We start from the raw sequence: 17,117 nt of genomic DNA on the forward strand, positions 1-17,117 counted from the left end.
TAATAAAGTAATAAAAAAGAATGTCAACTCTCGAGTCAAAACTTAAGCAGAGATTAGGTAATAAAATCAGTCCTAAAAGGAAAAATCAAGTGGAGACCCAATTGCTTTCTGAAAATTCCTTAAATAACTGATAAAAGATGATATTCAAGGTATTGTATATAATACAGTTTAGTAATGCAACCAATTAGTAACTGGAATTAAAATAACATTAAGAATGAATACACCTTTGCATAGCATAAAAGTACAATGCAAAATGAAAATATTGACAATATCTTAAATTACATTATTCCAATACTATTTTATTTTGTCAATGGTTTATAGTTGAAAATACATTAGTTAAATGCTTGCATGATGTAACTCAACTGAAGTCCTAGAATTCAGCTCTATTACTTCAAAAAGCAGTAAAAAGGCCTGGAAAAATAATCTGAGGACAGGATTTAGCACGAGTCTGTTTCCACCATAAGATGATCTAAGTATAGCTCTTCCTAATATTTTCATTTTATTCAGGCTTGTTTCCCTAGCTTGGCTGCATTCACCAAAAAGTGAATTCACAAATAACTAGATGGGATTGTAGGGTATGAGCCATCTTATGTTGAAAAGTGACAGCCAAAAAGATGATTTGGGAGATGGATGGACTGAACCATCCCCTTGGGTCCTGTGTCAACCACTGTGGCTGGACCGAAAAATCATCGTATAATATTCAGCATCCCAACTGCTTCCTCACCCTGTGCACTTGACTAAGTTTTGTACAAACTTGGCTGGTCTGATTTGATATCAGGAATTTCTGTGGTTCTCTATGACTACAGAATAAAGTCCAAACACTTCAGACTGATTTCATTCAGGCCCAGCCTAAGCTCCATGAAACAGGTCTGCTAGCCACACCAAACTCAACATTATTCCCCAAGGTAGAGGCCACAGTCCTCTATTTTATTGCCTCCAAGGATTTATTCATCTGCTCCTTCCAACAACAAGCATTTAAATTGAGTATATACCTTCACCCTGCTGGAGGTTATGGGGAACCCCAATCCTTAGTTTTCCTTAGTAATGGAGACAAGCATGTAAACTAAATTAGAAGGCAAAATTTATGTGTCATGATACAGAGACAGAGTGCTATAGGAGCCTGAAGTAGGAAGAAAGGAAAGAGTCTTAACCAGAAACCAGTGAAGAGGGTGATAATTGAAATGGGTTTGTTGAATGGGTAGAATTGTACTGATGTGGGCAGAACTCCCTCAAACAAATTGCCCAACAACATGACCTATTCAAAAACTGCTTAACAGTACTGTAGTATGTTAACATGAAAGCTTTAAAGTCCATAGTGGAATAACTGACCAGAGGAAGTGTGAAAGCAGGAATTGGGCTATTCAGTACAGGACTAAAACATGAGTATCAGACCTCAAGAATGCAGTCAAAGATCAGCACCTTTTCTAAGGGTCTCCCTGGCTTCCCACCTTGGTCCTGACCCCAGACTCCATCCTCCTGTCATTAGAAGGTAGCCATGCTTCAGTAGCTGGGGAGGGATTTGACAGACAGTACTAGAAGCAAATACTTCCTACGCCAAGAGAGCTGCCTTGGCCATGTGAAGGCACTGTATTATGTGGGAGTCAGGCAGAGACTGGGCAATGAAAAACAGTAATGGAAACTGTCTTGACTGTGTTGAGACCTCAGTTCAAAGATGAGGACCTTTGAGATAGAATCAGATCAAGGAATGGGCCAGATGAGGCAATTTATACTTTTCACATATTAAAACACCTTGATTCTTCCGTATTGAAAAAATGTAAACTGGTTGTCTGCACTGAAGTAGGCAGCACTCTTAAGTGATAATAAAAACTCTAACGCAACTGGAAACGTCCATGAATAGATAAACAAAGTGTAATTCCACCATTCAATGGACTATTACTTGGCAATAAAAAATAACTTCTGCTACCCACACCAACATGGATGAAACTCAGAATCATTATGCTGAAAGAAGTCAGACATAAAAGACTACATTTCTGCCTGATTTCATTTATATAACATCCAAACTAAGCTGTAATGGCTAAAAATCAAATCAGGGGTTATGGTGGTGACAGGTATATAAAACTTTCAAAACTCATTGTATTGCATGTGTTTAATGGATGGAGTTTATTGTTTGTATATCATTCCTCAGTGAAGCTGATTAAACACCACTCATGCAGACCTAGTTTAGTGGAGTATTTTTGCATCCCCCTGCTCACGCAATGCAGTCAGTTCAAAGTCAGCAATACACATTGTCAGATGAAATTCCAAAATCAAATAATGTGTTTTAGGGTTACTTTTGCCAGAAACTTGAGAATATTTTTAAGTGATCTAAATTCTAAACCCTTTAATTTGTCACCCAAGAAATTCTCCAGTTGAAAAAAAAAAATACCATGGGAGGAAAACTAAAAAAAAAAAAAAAAAAGAACTACAGAAAATTATAAAGTGTTTTATTGAGTTTCTTTTCCAGGACATTAACATTTTTGCCAGAGTAAGTGCAGTGGGTAACAATTCCATTCACATACAATTTCATCCAGAAAATCCAACTTTAGAATGTCAGGGCCTGAGCCCCTGCACCAGGGATGGATAGATTAAAAGCAGGGCTAGCCCTCTGTGCCCATGTGTATGGCATCTGGCATTTGAAACATAACTAACACCAGTTTCTCATCTTCTAGTAAGAGAAAGTTCAAGGTCCTTTAGTATATGAGTGTGTGTGTGCGTGTGTGCATATGTGTGCGTGTGCACACACACACATGCACGAGCATGAGTATGTGTGCACAAAAGACAAGTAAGTTAAGTTAGTCGTTTTCCTCAGTTAATCTCAGGGGTACTGTAAGGCTCTCTTTGTATCACACTAGTCATTCCACTACATTATCCCTGGCTTTGCCTTTGCCCTCCTTTCAGCCTCCAATGATCATTTCCAGACTCAATCCCCTCAGGAAGAAAGAGAGCTGAGAGCTTTGCCTTTAAAAGGTCACACGTACAATTACCTCCCTGCTACCAGGGAACAAAGGAAGCCTCGCACATTTGCACATTGTAAGGCCATAGTTACCTGGATTTATTTGCTGTCATTGAAGCAGTTGGCCTGTTCTTTTCAAAGAGGCTATTTTAGTGGGGCTGGGCCAAAGCAGCTATATCAAAATGTAAAAGATGTCTTTTTTATTACCAAATTATGTATATAAATAAAATGCCTCGCTCTTTCCCCCAGGTAACATGCTTCACACATTACTTAGAAACAAACACTGCTGAAAGTTTAATGGTCCTTTTTCTTCCTTTTAGGTTGCATCATAACATCCCTGTAGCAAAACAGCCACATGCCCTGTGTTCATTTGGGGACATTCATTAACCTAAGAGTCAAAGAGAAATCAAAGAACCCAGAGGTGTGAGAATGTCCTGAAAGGGAAACTATCCCTGTGGCCTGCACCACCACTTTGAGTAAATTAGAAAAAGATGCCCCACCTTAAGACATTTTCAAACCATCTGGTTGTCATCAATCATCTGTAATGATACAAGTCACAAGATAACAAAATTTAAATATGGTGGCCATGGAAAAGAATACACAGGACAATCCTTGCCCTGTCTCAGGACATGGCCTAGAATTGGCCCTATAGGTTGATGTGTACTTTGTTTCTCAGATGGAGCATGACTGGTAACGAGCCAGTCTGTAAATATCTGGGTTGAATCAGAGATTTTTCAACTTCATGAAAGCCAATAAAGCACTTGGATTCTAAATATTGACACTGAAGTTGCACTGTGAGTGGAAAGAAACCAGAGACATCTGCTGAAAACACAGCTGAGACTGATTCAGCAGATGAGAATGGCACTAAATGGAAATGCGTTTGGAGGAAAGGGCTGTCTCTCAGGAGGTGGTTCAAGCGTAGCCCAGATGCTGTTGCTCAGAAGAATGTTCTGATTACAGGCAATGTGCAAGGCACTATGCTAGGGACAGAACCGGGAATTGGCCCTAACTGTGGGAATGATCGTATTTAAATTCACCACCTTTATTTGGGAATATTTTTTATTTTTTCCTAAGCTCTTTGTCTGAGGCAATAAGTCTAGTTGACAGATCCCTATTTGGTGTGTACAGAGCCCATTCCCCCTGAAATTAGTCAAGAAACAGGGGCAGGGGGAGAAAGGGGCTTGCTGAGTGGAGTAAGCAGTCTTGACTTCTTTGCCCATTGATATGTTTGAACTCAGTCAGGCTGATTAGTTCTGAAGACTACTCTCCAGATGGGAAACCTCTCTAGGGTCCTGGGCTTTTTGTGGCCTTGTAAAATTTTTAGAAGCTTTGGCTCCCAGATATCTGACCCACAAGAATCGCCTCATTGTTCTGGAGTCTCCCACACGTGATCCAAATGGTGTTTTGCAGCTAGGGTGAGCTACCCTTTGCCCCGGCACGAAGCATGTGTGCCAGCGGACCCTGTACTCAATCACTACATAACTATGTTGGTCCCCTCATGGGTCCTTCATGACCCAGGCTGTCCTCTTTACAGCATCTCACCCAGGCTACCCCATGGAACTATGTCCCCTCTGTTTTACACTCTGGATCTCAGATTGTAAACTGATGGACTCGCCACCATTTCAGCCAATGGACTTCCAAGTTTTATTTGACTGGCACAAAGTTCTTAAAAGTTTCCAGTGTGAATATCCTTAGGTGGGACTTACTCTCCAGCATAACACAGGCTCCACCATTCCCTATGGCCCTACATGCAGCTGCCCAAACCCTGAAAGCATATGAGCTTGTGACTTAGAGCAGCTGTTCTTTCACTCCCTCTCCCCACTTATCTCCCCAATAAAAGGTATTTGCCTTACATCTCATTTCTAAGAAATGAGCTAAACTTATGGTTAATCTGTATTAATATGCTAATAGCTAGACATGGTTTGCTACCTAGCTAGGGGATCTATGCATTTTAGCTGGTATTTCCTATGGAGTCAGTGCTTTGAGTCAAAGGACTGAATCTCTGGCTCTGGGATTTAAAAAGTAGGGAGGTATTTTAGAAAACAAATGCACAGTGGTACATTAGCAGTTGTCACACTGAAAATTACCTGCTCCCTTTGAGTATAAGCACTTAGGCACTTTGAACTTGACAGGAGGCTGGAAACCTGTCCTTAGGCAAAAGAAAACTCTCCATGAAGGGAGGAGGGTCCAACAGCACTTCCACACAGTAACTGTGCATAATCCTTAAGTCATTTACTTGCTAGAGGATATTTTGCTTCCCTCACTTCTAGCTGGATCCCAGTTTGTCAAAAACAGGGCCAATCCTGCCAGGGTCTGAGGGAATTGTTATGTGACTGTGCAGCTTTTGAATGGGTATCATTCCATCAATAGTGTTCCTCTTTCTGCATGACAAAATTAAACATAAAGAATTTGAGCCATAGCTGCTGTTTTAGATTTTCCACACTCTTGATCTCTTCTATTAGGCCAAATAATTGAAATGTCTGTGGTAAGTGCACAAGGCATGTCGTAGAATGCAGTAAGGTTAGATGGGGAAATATGAAGGAAAGTTTTTCTTCCCTGTACTTGTGGAAAAAAGAGTAAAACCTCTTTTAGAAATCCATGTGCGTATTACAATATTGAAAATGTCTGACCAAGTAGCAGCTAACAGTTACGAGGCATTTTCTATGTGCCAGGCCCTGTACTAAGCACTTAACATGCTTTACCTCAATACTTCTCATAATAATCCTCTGGATAAAATGTAATACCCCTATTTTACAAACTAGGAAACGGAGGTACAGAGCTGTTAGTAAATGGTGAAGTTGCTTTTCACCCAGACAGTGGATCTTCAGACTGCCTGTCACTGCACTGCTACTGTGAAGGGAGCACAGAGGAGATGACAGGTGGTGGTTTGTCACACACGATCCCAGGTCTTTTGTGGGTATTCTCACATTTAAGCTCTTGCCTGCCGAACTGAGGCTGAGGGAAGTAATTTGTTCAGAGATATGTGATTTTGTTGTGCATCTGTCAACTGATTCCAGGTCTGTTTGATTTCAGCGGCTTCTAGAAACATGGGGAGTAATGTCATCCGTCATCGGCAGAGTATCACGCTCTGCCTTATGTGTCCACAGTCAGCCATGGCATGGGATTTGAGAGAAACCTATAAAATTCCTACTTCTGCTCTCTCGACTACCTCAAAAGTTCATTCCTTTGGATTAAAATACTTTCTCCCCAGATCCTCTTTCAAAATGCAAATAGTCTTATGCGAGAGATTTTTCCATGAAGAATTTTATCAGATTTTCCCGACCCCCTTCCAACAGTGTCAAAATATGGGGGTTGGTAGGAGCGGGGAAGATGCAGAAGGTGCTGAAAGGGAAAGGAGATCCAGGTTACCCAAAGCCATTCCCAAAGTCAGAGTTTTGCCTGTGGCCATTTAAAACACAATTTCAACAAACTTGACTGAGACTGAAAGTGTATAATTAAGTTTCCATTCCCCCAGGCATGTCCTACACACGCAGACAAAGTACTAATAGCATTTTAATATATAGGAGTAACTCTGTAGTTCAGTCTCAAACCTCAACAATCGCAGAGTTTGACTGTCTCAATACCACTGGTATTTCACATTTCACATTTTCAAACAATCCTACCCAAATGTCACATCTGGAAGGATCATTGTTTGAAATTAAATTGTTTTTGGAAATCACTGGATGCCACGTAAAGGAATTTTCCAATCTAACCTGTCTATTGGCCAACTATTAGAGAGTCTGCTATTTGTGATTTGGAGTTTTGTTTTGCTCCTTTTAACAATAAGACTTAGTCATTCATTTGGAAATGCTGTTAGCATTAAAGTATTTTCATGTTCCTGATTTTTTTAAAACAAACTGTTGGTATTTTGAATACATGTTTGGCATTTTAGCTATTTACTTCCTTGTCCTGACATACAAAGGCTGAAAAATCTAAGTCAAAGTACGAATTCCAAATTAGTTTCTGTTTATGAAAGGAATACAATTTCTTAGCTGAAGGTTTTTCTTTTTCTTTTTTCTTTTCACATTTGAGATAGAAGCGTTCTTTTCTGATCCCTTGGAAGGATATTGGTTAGAAAGTGAGGTGTTTGAGATATTGATTCAACCTCTTGGCAAATTCTTGTAAGAATGACTTTCCTTGAAGAAAATGGATGTGTCCCTGGTGTCTGGTTCCTGTGATCCTCAGTTTGGCACCAGGCCTGACCTTCATGGTCAGATGGCTCCAGGTCACAGGGTAAAATGAAGCAATGGGGACAAGAAAGGAAAAACCTAAAAATTGTGGTAGACACAGTTTTTCCAGCTGCTATAGTTAGAGAGAAAAAGAGTAAAGCATAGGCACTATCTGACCTGGAACTTGGAAGGCAGGTTATTTCCCATGACTGGTTTGTCTACAACTTGTATGCTAAAGGGCCCCCAGCTCTGGGGGAAGGCCCAGGAAAGAAGTTTTCCAATGAAAAGAAGAAAAATATCATCTTGGATATAGGACAGAAAGGATTCTAACCTTAGGAGATAGTTTTGTTCTTTGGTCGTTGTCTTTTCCTTTTCTTTTCTTATCAGAGTTTTTGGTCCCAATCTCTCTCTTTCCTCTCTGTCTCTCTACCCTCTGCCTCTGATTTCCTGAAGCTTTAGGTTGGGACCAGTGATATCTTTGTTTTTACCTTTTCTGCTTAAACAAAGGTAGCCTGGATGTGAGAGCTGCTTGGGGACTGTTAATGACAGCATTATGGCATCAGAGTTGGTGCTTGGAGCAGGATTATTGGAAATTTATTGATTTCCTCCATTTATTAGACCCTTCTTCAATTTGTAGGACATCTCTCTCCCTATAAGACAGCCTCACAGAGGTAAATATGTGAAAGAGACAATGGATGTAAGAAGGAGATGAATTACATAATATAAAGGGAAAGCAAGAGGTGAGTCCTAAGTCAAATTCTCTCAATTTCCACCTATTCATAAAGCTGAACTTGTCCTCACATCTAGCAGTGAGAGTCTGTTCATAGGACCTCCGTTTCAAGAGGAACTTTTTCAAGGTTGTGTTGCACTGCCTTTGGTGGAGGTCTAAGAATTTTGGGAGAGATTTTAATTGTTGACCTTGGAATTTAGGTTTCTAAGAACTATGTATATCCATTCAGTCATTACATAAAGATTTCCTAAGCATCCATCACTAGAAAATGTGGATGTCTGTGTGTTTGGGGCTGGAAGGAGCGAGATGGGGGTAACATGAAGAGCAGGCTTAGGAAGACACATGAAATCATTTAAGCTAGAAAAATTATCCGAGGGTACAGCATGTTGTAGTTCTGTTCATTTTAGGCTTGAAAAATACCTGAATTTATAATATGTGATCCTCTCTTATCATAGAGGTTACCATCAGTATTTTTCTTTTCAGAGAAGCAGAAATCCACATATTGGAGTACCAATGCAAGGACCACCTATTTTTGCTTTCATCTTTGGGCTCTGAGAGACGTAGCTATATCTATTATGGTCTCTCTCATTATGGATATGTAGGACATACGTATAATTATAATTTGAGGCTGATTTTTAAAAATGAATACGTTAGAGTGTAATTTGTACAGATGAGTATTATTCTTCAAATTTTTATATTAGGAAGTAATATATATCAATTTCATTGGTGATGTTGTTGCTCTCACATCAGATGTGTAACTCTCACCCTCAACACATATTTCACACACACTATATACACACAGATTCCTTTGGGTTGGTTTCTGGGGCCAACAGGGCAGAAAGGAATGCTCTTGTTACCTTAGAGTTGCGCTTGGTACACCTGAGAGCCATGGGATCCTAGAATGCTGCCCTGATATTCAGGCATGGTTGGCACCAAAGAAAGATGAAGAAATGGCACATGGAGCTGGATATTAGTGGCCCAGCTGGCAGCATCATCAGGGGCTGGTTTGTGAGGTCGAGCCTGGCTTTCATGATCAGCACTGATGAGCATGACGAGGTGAACTAGGGCCACTGAAGATGGCTATAAGGATAAGAACCCGCAGAAGGATCACACTGAGCTTTTTATCTACCACCTCCAAAGAGTTCCAAGTCATGCTTGTGTTTTGGAATTAAAGAGGCAAACAGTTCTAGGAGCCTGTCTTTATTTCAGAAACTCAGTTTAACTGAGGGCATGAAGAGACAAAGGACTAAGTAGACCCTTAAGATTCACTTTTCCCTCTCTCTTTATATGTCTCTCTTTCTCATCTGATAGGCCTGATAAGCTTACCTGGTATTTCACTGAGAAAATATAAAATCTAAGCTAACAGACTGTAGCTCCTTCGTCTTCCCACTAACAACCTACAATCTTACCTCCACCTGCATTCAACCTCCTCCTGATATGGAGAAATGTCCCCTCTTGTTAATCCTCTCCCTTTGCACAGGCTGGAATCCCACCTTGGTGCCCATTTCTCCTCCAGGTTTTACATTTGCTCTTATCACCTCTCCTGCTCTCTACTGGATCAATATCCAGCATATTCAAATGTAGTCTACAAGCTCCCATCTTCTAAGGGAACCTCTCTTAACCTAAAATCTCTATTTCTAGCCTACCCATTATTTCTCTTCTAGTCTCTAAGCCCAAGTTCTCAAAACACATCCTATGTTTATCATCCATACAGTCTGCAACCCCCGTCACGACTCTGAATGTGTTCTCTCCAAGTGTGTCAAACTAAATCCACATTGCCAAATCAAATAGATTTTTTGGCCTTCATCCTACCCCAACCTTCATCCTACCTCTGTGCATTGCGTACTGTTTTCCCCACCCTTATTCTTCACATTTTCTCCTGTCACAACTTTCAGGGCACCATGCTCTCAAGTCGTTCCTCCAGTGTTTCCAGTCACTTATTCTCCAGCTCCTTCTCCTCTAACCCCTAAATACTGCAATGCTTCAGGGCTCAGCCCTGGGTTGATTTTTCTAGCCCTATACACATTCTGATGACTTTAAATATATATTAACAATGCACAAATGTATATCCCAGCCCAATTCCTCTTTGGAGATCCAGACTTATATATTCAGCCTGACTTACCTACTTAGATATCTCACAAGGATTTTGAATTTGCTATGTCCAGAATGAAACAATTGGGCTTTATCCCCAAGAGCCTACCCATTTCTCAAGTTTTTCCCATTATAGAAAGTGACACAAGCAGTGCAGTTGCTCACGCTAGAAATCTTAGTCATCCTTGACCCCCTTCCTTACTCCTCCACATCCTACCTATTACCAGGTTCTGCCCATTATACCTCATCTCCATCTCTGCTACCAACACCCTAGGCCAAGCTCTCATGTGCTTTTACCTGGATTCCTGCAACAGCCAAATAACTGATGTCCCTATGTCCACTGGGCAGCTGGCAGAAACTGTGCTGTTTCCACAGCTTTATCTTGTGTGCCTACCCCCTCCCTTCATCACACTCTGGCCACATGTGGACTTTTTAGTTCCATTTTAAGATCTCTCTTACCTCAAGGCCTTCATACATGCTACCTTTAGCCAGCATGTCTCCTCCTCCTGTCGTTCCCATCCCCTCACATCCTGACTATTGGCTAATGCTTTCGTACCTTTCATGTCTCAGCTGAAATGTCATGAGGTTGTCTCTAACCAAGAACCTAAATGTCCACCTCCCACCATTAGACACTGTCACATTACAATTTGAATGTTTATATTTATTTTTATTTATTTCCTATCATTTCCTCCATAAGACTAAAAACTCCAGGAGATCAAGGACTGTGTCTACCTTCTTTATGACTCTATATTTAGTACTTAGTCCAATGCCTAACAATAAATATTTATTGAATGAACAAACTTCTGTCCTCTTTGTCCTGCTTAATTAACACTTATAAGCCTGGCAGCATAGCCATACCCTTTTGTACCACACATATGCCTCTCTCTTTAGTGACATAAAAAGGTATTGTTCTTTGGAATTAGACAGATCTGGCTCTGACACCATTTCTGAGCCCACTGTGTGACTTTGGGCTACTTGCTTAATGTCAGTTTCCCCACCTGGAAAGTAGGGAAGTAATATCTGTCATATAGTAATATTATGAGGATTAAAATGAGAACATGTATATGAAGTACTGATCATAAAGATATTTAATAAAAGTTACTTCCCTTTATTCCATTCCTCCTAATAAACTCCAAATACTTTTTACCTAATAGACACACACACACACACAACACTTGACAATGTGAGAACATCCATCCTACCCTGCTGAGTCTTTCTGATTGTGACCTTCCCACTGACAGGTTTGCCTTTAGAGAATGAGATATTTAGCTATGGAACAGCACTGATGATATTAAACCAAATATATAACTGTAGCCCTAAATAATTTGAGTTTGTATTACAAGGGCACGTTCTCAAATATGAAGGTAACACAAAGAGAAAGGCAACAATATTTTTAAGTGTAGAAGACATTACATTAAAAGAAAACACCAGATGGCAGCACCCGATGCTAGAGATGTGTCTGATGGGATTTTAATTCAAACCTGAGCATCAACGATGCCAAAGGTAGCTTAAAACTACATCCAGAGAGACAATTTTTTATTAAAAAAAAAAAAAGACATTCCCTAAAGAAAAATAGTGCCTATTTTGTAATATAGTATAGGGTTTTTAGAAACAGTGTTTCACATGTTACCAGAAAAATACTAAGAAAATAACCCTAAGCATTATGTAACTAATAAAAGGTAATTAAACAAATGCTTCATTTTAGGTTGTAGTTATATTTAATTAACTCTGTCAATCTGTGTTCCAATTAGCCAGAAAGGCCTTAAGTCAAGGAATGAAATACTATCAGCTTATAGAAAAGGGAAATATTTCCAAAATATTAAATGTAAATATTAAAATGTATTCACTCATACTAAAATAAGAGGCAATAGTGACCTCTATTCTTGTATACTTCCAGCATTACTTAGACCATTGCTTGCTAAAACAGACATCAAAGGGTTGCATTAAATAAATGCAATATTAAAATTTAAAATGATAATCTATAGTTTTCCATATTATGCATCAAATTTCACCTGGAATTAACACTACTTTTAAAATCTTGCTAAATTGGATATTGCTTGTTCAGGCTTTCCTTCTTTTAGAGGAAAAAAGGGGAGTTTGATGTTGCTCTGACACCATATAATGGGAGAGCAACACCCCAGGCAGTCACACCTTTTATTTGTTTTTTATTTTTAAACATCTTTATTTGAGTATAATTGCTTTACAATGGTGTGTTAGTTTCTGCTGTATAACAAAGTGAATCAGCTATATGTATACATATATCTCCATATCTCCTCCCTCTTGTGTCTCCCTCCCACCCTCCCTATCACACCCCTCTAGGTGGTCACAAAGCACCGAGCTGATCTCCCTGTGCTATGCGGCTGCTTCCCACTAGCTATCTATTTTACATTTGGTAGTGTATATATGTCCATGCCACTGTCTCACTTCATCCCAGCTTCCCCTTCCCCTTCCCCATGTCCTCAAGTCCATTCTCTCTACATCTGCATCTTCATTCCTGTCCTGCCCCTAGGTTCTTCAGAACCATTTATTATTTATTTATTTATTTTAAATTCCGTATATATGTGTTAGCATACGGTATTTGTTTTTCTCTTTCTGACTTACTTCACCCTGTATGACAGACTCTAGGTCCTTTTAAATAAAAATCTGCATCAAGGGTTTTATTCCTCTTACATGCTGCTTGGGATCCTTCACAACTTCACTGTGAGATCAGAGAGAGTGAATTCAGCCCTACATTTTGGATGAGAAGCAATGGAACAATTCAAGCCCATTCAGTGGTGAGAGGGCAAAGCAGAGCTGGCACAGAATGCCCTTCGAGACTTGGAGGAGGATCGTCTTAGCAGCGTTTGTTTGTTTAGATTTGATTGACGGGTAACAGGAGCATCTGTGTCATCAGAGAACTGAGCCAATCTATGTAGGAGGAACATTCCGAGCGGAGGGTAATCCACTCTGCCAGCGAAACAGTCACTGTTACCCAACTGCAATGAGTTGTTTCCAAGTTATGTGATCATGATTCTGAAAATATTTTTCTCACCTGAGTTCACTACAAGATTGAGCCCCCTGAGAACACTGGGCAAGATTGCTGATTCTAATCTGAAGTCAGATCAAGGATTCTAGAGGGAAATTGTTCTGATTGACATGAGAAGAGAGGAAGTAAACATCTGAACTGAAAAAACAATGCATGTGTCTCACAGTCAGCCAAAAGCTGGCCGCCACAGGCAGATGAAATTCTGAAATCTAATAATGCACAAGGCAGTGATCTTTATGGAAATGAATGATTCACTGCACTATCTAAATCTTAAATGATACAAAGATAGAAAAACAGCAATAGACAGGGTCAAAATGCAACCAAAAGAGAAAACTACACCACCCAGGAGAGGCTTTCTGCTGAAAGCACAATGCAGTGGCAAATGTCTTTTCAAGGGAAGGGATAAAGTCTGTTGGTTCAAGAGATCTTACGCCTCTCAGAAGACTAGGAGTTTTCTCCATTTTAATGAACCCAAGCTTGCTCCAAATCTGGCAGCTAAAGGGACCCTATGTTGGATGACATTTCTATGCCCTCCACTAAAGCCTGTGTGGTCCCCAAAAGGGCCAGCACACATCTGATGGCAGTGGGTGCCAGTTTCTCACTGACACGCACCTTTTCAGAGTTGGTCATACTCTGACAGAGCTGTGTCCTCTAGATGCCCCTGTTCCAAAGGATTCCTTCTACTCTGATCTAAAAGCGCAAGTCACCAACAGCCCTCACTGGCCTCTCCTCCTGACATTCTTCCCTCCAGATGACTGAGTGAGTCAGGGGTGTCCTCTTGTGAAGCCGCAGGCCCAGGCCAGCCTCTCTCAGCAGTCGTGACTGAGTGAGAACATGCTATGCTCAGCCTGCTGGCTCCACTCTTGGGAGCACAAAGTATGTGTTACAGCAACAAGCACGAGAATTCTGACCACACTCTTTCCTATCTTGAGATCTGTAATGAGAACACTTAAAGCAAATGCATACAATCAGGAAACAGGGCTGAAAGTCAGAACACTAACGATTTGTGGCTCTAAGACATGGATTCTTTTGCTCACTTAATCCAGACCCCACACGTTTTGGAAGAAAAGCAACAGCCAGAAGATGAGAAAAACAGTTCATGTTTATGAGACCAGCCTGAAGCTCATGCCACACTTACGAGTTCGGGTTTTCATTCGGCAAAGAAACTAGCTGTTCTTTTTCAAGTTCATCGGAAAATATGCCCATTAGTCTGACTCTTCAGCTTTAGGATCACTGCCTTGGAACCTTCTAAACCAGTAAGTGAAAGATCTCATTTAAAGATTTCATTTTAAACATAGAAGTTAGGAAAAAGTACCCGACATTTGCCAAAGTAATTCAATAAAAGAAGTAACGAAGAAAAAAATGAAGTATGGCTACCCATCCCCCAATCCCTCTGGTTTAATTTTTGCAATAGCTTGGGTAACCTTAGTTTCCTGAGAACAGTTCATTTAAAGAACCCCTGCAGGTGGGACATTTCAAGTAGCAAGTCACAGAGAAAAGACTTTGACCACCTCCTATTTCTCACGACTTGATGCTCTGTAAGGTGTGACACCTGGCAGCACAACCACTTCCCTGGCTCCATGGAAGGACAAAACACATGGACCACACTCTATCTTGCATTCTTCCCCAGTCCTGGTTGATGATGAAATTTCAGGTGAAGGCCCAACAACATTTCACCATACAGGTTGGGGATCCCTGGGGTCATGGTTATTTACAACTGCCCAAGTCATGGCCTGGTGTCTGACCCAAACACAGGGTACAGAGCAGCAGCGGAAACTGAGCACTTCCTAGATCCATGAACACACATAGTTGGCTTTGGGTCTGCACTGGGGTTAATTCCCCAGGTACTACAACCATATAATTGTTAAAAGAAAACATGCTGCATTTTAGAGCATGTTTATTTCTGCAAGTGCTCCAGTATTTAATTATGCTAAAGTCATCTGGGGTTTTTGACACAGATTTTATTTTAGTACGATAAACTCAGTATAACCAGCATTGCCAAAAATGAATTCCTAAGGTAGATGACTAAAATAAACCAGTAATAAATATTGGCTGTTGGAATGGGAATTATATCTCTGTAATGTAGACACAGCATTACTGACTCATTTTCAAATAACAGTCTCTCCCAAGGATTATTGGTATGAGGGATCAAGGAAGAAAGAAGTCCATCTCTCTTTTAGGCAGCAGAATGGAAGAGGACTATGAATCCACCAGGCAAGGGTGTTTTTATATCTACTTTGCCAACAGAGATATAGCCCTGGAGTCTGACAGGGGGTCAAGTTAGGCTGTACTGAGGCAGAAATAAGGCATTGAAAGAAACCATCCTAGGAGTTGAGGGAGCTGATTCTGGGGACATTTTTCTCTCATTCCCCTGGAGGCAGAATGTACCCCCCAGACCCACCCAGTGCATATCATGTGGCACGAATTACCTTATCAGTCACAGTGGGTACTGCCATGTTCCTTTGCTGCTTGGAATTAGTGGACTCTTTGAGGCCACCTTTACTCCATAATGTCAAATCCTGAACTTTTGGCCCACTAAGTTGAGCTGTACAACTTCTCTGGTGTACCAGAAAGCTGTCAGGGGCAAAGGTCCGGCTACAATTTGGGCAGGGTACGAGCTGAGCTCGACTCGGCCCCTCTTGGTTGGACTGTCCAGTTGGAAGGGGCTGAGGCTTCCGCGGTAGTGGCTGGCAGAACTCCCTGGGGAGCTGGTCATTTTCTATTTTCCACTTTTCCAGGCATTTGGGCTGATGTATAGGAAGGGACAGAGTGCCAAATTCCCTACCACAAACGTAGCAGATGAGACCCCTTGGTCGGGTTGGGATGCCACCAGAAGCTTTCTTGAGAGCAGCAAGATTATCAGAACTGTTGGGGTTTGGTGCCCTGGGCCCCTCACCCTTTGGCTTGCAGCTTCTTTGATGAACAAGAAGCCGATCTGGCAAGAACTTGCGACCACAGGATTCACAGGGCAGCAGCTGAGCCTGGGAACTCTGGAATGCTGCCTGAAGATTGTAGGATCCACTTCCACTGAGAGGCAGTGGTTTGGAAGGTTCTGGCCTCCTCAGGTGCTTGGGCAACTTGCTGTTTTCAGTACGCCACTTCTCCAAGCACTGGGGCTTGTGAATGCCAAGCGATTGGGACCCAAATTCTCGGCCACAGATATGGCACACCTGGAACCCGGGCCTGCGGGATGGGATCACAGGGGGGCTGGGCTGACTTTCCGACATAATCCTCCTACTGGACCGTTTTAGGAGTATTACAGTTCCAGGTCTGTTTTTCTGAGGGTCCGTCTTTATTTTTTCACCATGATTGACATGCTCTATTTCTGGCAAAAAGCTAGAATGGCATGCACTAGATAGAACAGCTTGGTTTATAAGGAAGGTAGGCTCTTTAGAATGGTGGAAAGACTGTTGCAACGTGTTGGAAACCCTTTTCTCCTTTCCTCTTTCCATTAACAAAGAAGTCTTTCTCTAGTGCTTGCTCTGATTTCAGGCCAGACATATTTTGGGCTTCTGCTTAGAGAGAAGGTTAGTCAGGTTGGCTGTTCTGGGGTTCCACATTGTAGCCAGTACCTTAGACCCAAAGACAGTGACTCAGAGCTTCATTGCAGGGCAGCAGTCTGGAATGCTGGAAAGTCCCCATGAAACCTCAGATGCCTCCAAGATCTGCAGGGGAAACATAAATCAAGAAGTTACCACATACAAACACACACACACACACACACACACACACACACACACACTTAGATTTTAAGTTGATAAAGAACAGTGATTTTTTTTTTTTGACCTAGTATCCTTTTTGGCTAGCATAGTAACTAGCACTTAGGATTTGTTCAGTAAACATTGAAATAAATACAAAAAAAATTTCCATTATGAATTGCACTGTTACTGTGTTGAAAGTAGTGTTCTGCCCAAAGGAAGAGGGACATTAATAGCACATCACAGACATATATGGCACAAACCAAGAGGCATGGTGGTGAGATCATGCAGGAGAGAACCAAGGTCTCTGAAAATTAGATTAATGAAACTGCAGATCATGTAAAAAGATCTCCTTCCACTACCTTAGGGATTCTTTTTAGTGCCATGGATTCCTTTGTCAGTTCTGTGAAGCCTAGGGACTTCTTCCCAGAATAATAATTTTAAAAGCAAA

At 41.1% G+C, this 17,117-nt stretch overlaps 1 protein-coding gene across 2 annotated transcripts in view; it reads right to left on the bottom strand.

Moving 5' to 3' along the window:
* LOC307052835 (zinc finger protein 474-like) overlaps positions 1-16,420 on the bottom strand; it is a gene marked incomplete at both ends in the record, with an annotated part of 34,524 nt that extends 18,104 nt beyond the window's left edge. Inside the window, one exon of one of the 2 annotated variants that reach the window (XM_079703979.1) lies at positions 15,398-16,420. In XM_079703979.1, coding sequence (XP_079560105.1) covers positions 15,398-16,420 — 1,023 coding nt within the window. Of the gene's footprint in view, positions 1-15,390 lie in introns of both variants that reach the window. The other variant, XM_079703978.1, reaches the window with a different exon arrangement.
* Between the last annotated feature and the right edge of the window lie 697 nt (positions 16,421-17,117).

The sequence above is a fragment of the Hyperoodon ampullatus genome (assembly GCF_949752795.1).
Source record: "Hyperoodon ampullatus genome assembly, chromosome: 4".
NCBI classification, from domain to species: Eukaryota; Metazoa; Chordata; class Mammalia; order Artiodactyla; family Ziphiidae; genus Hyperoodon; species Hyperoodon ampullatus.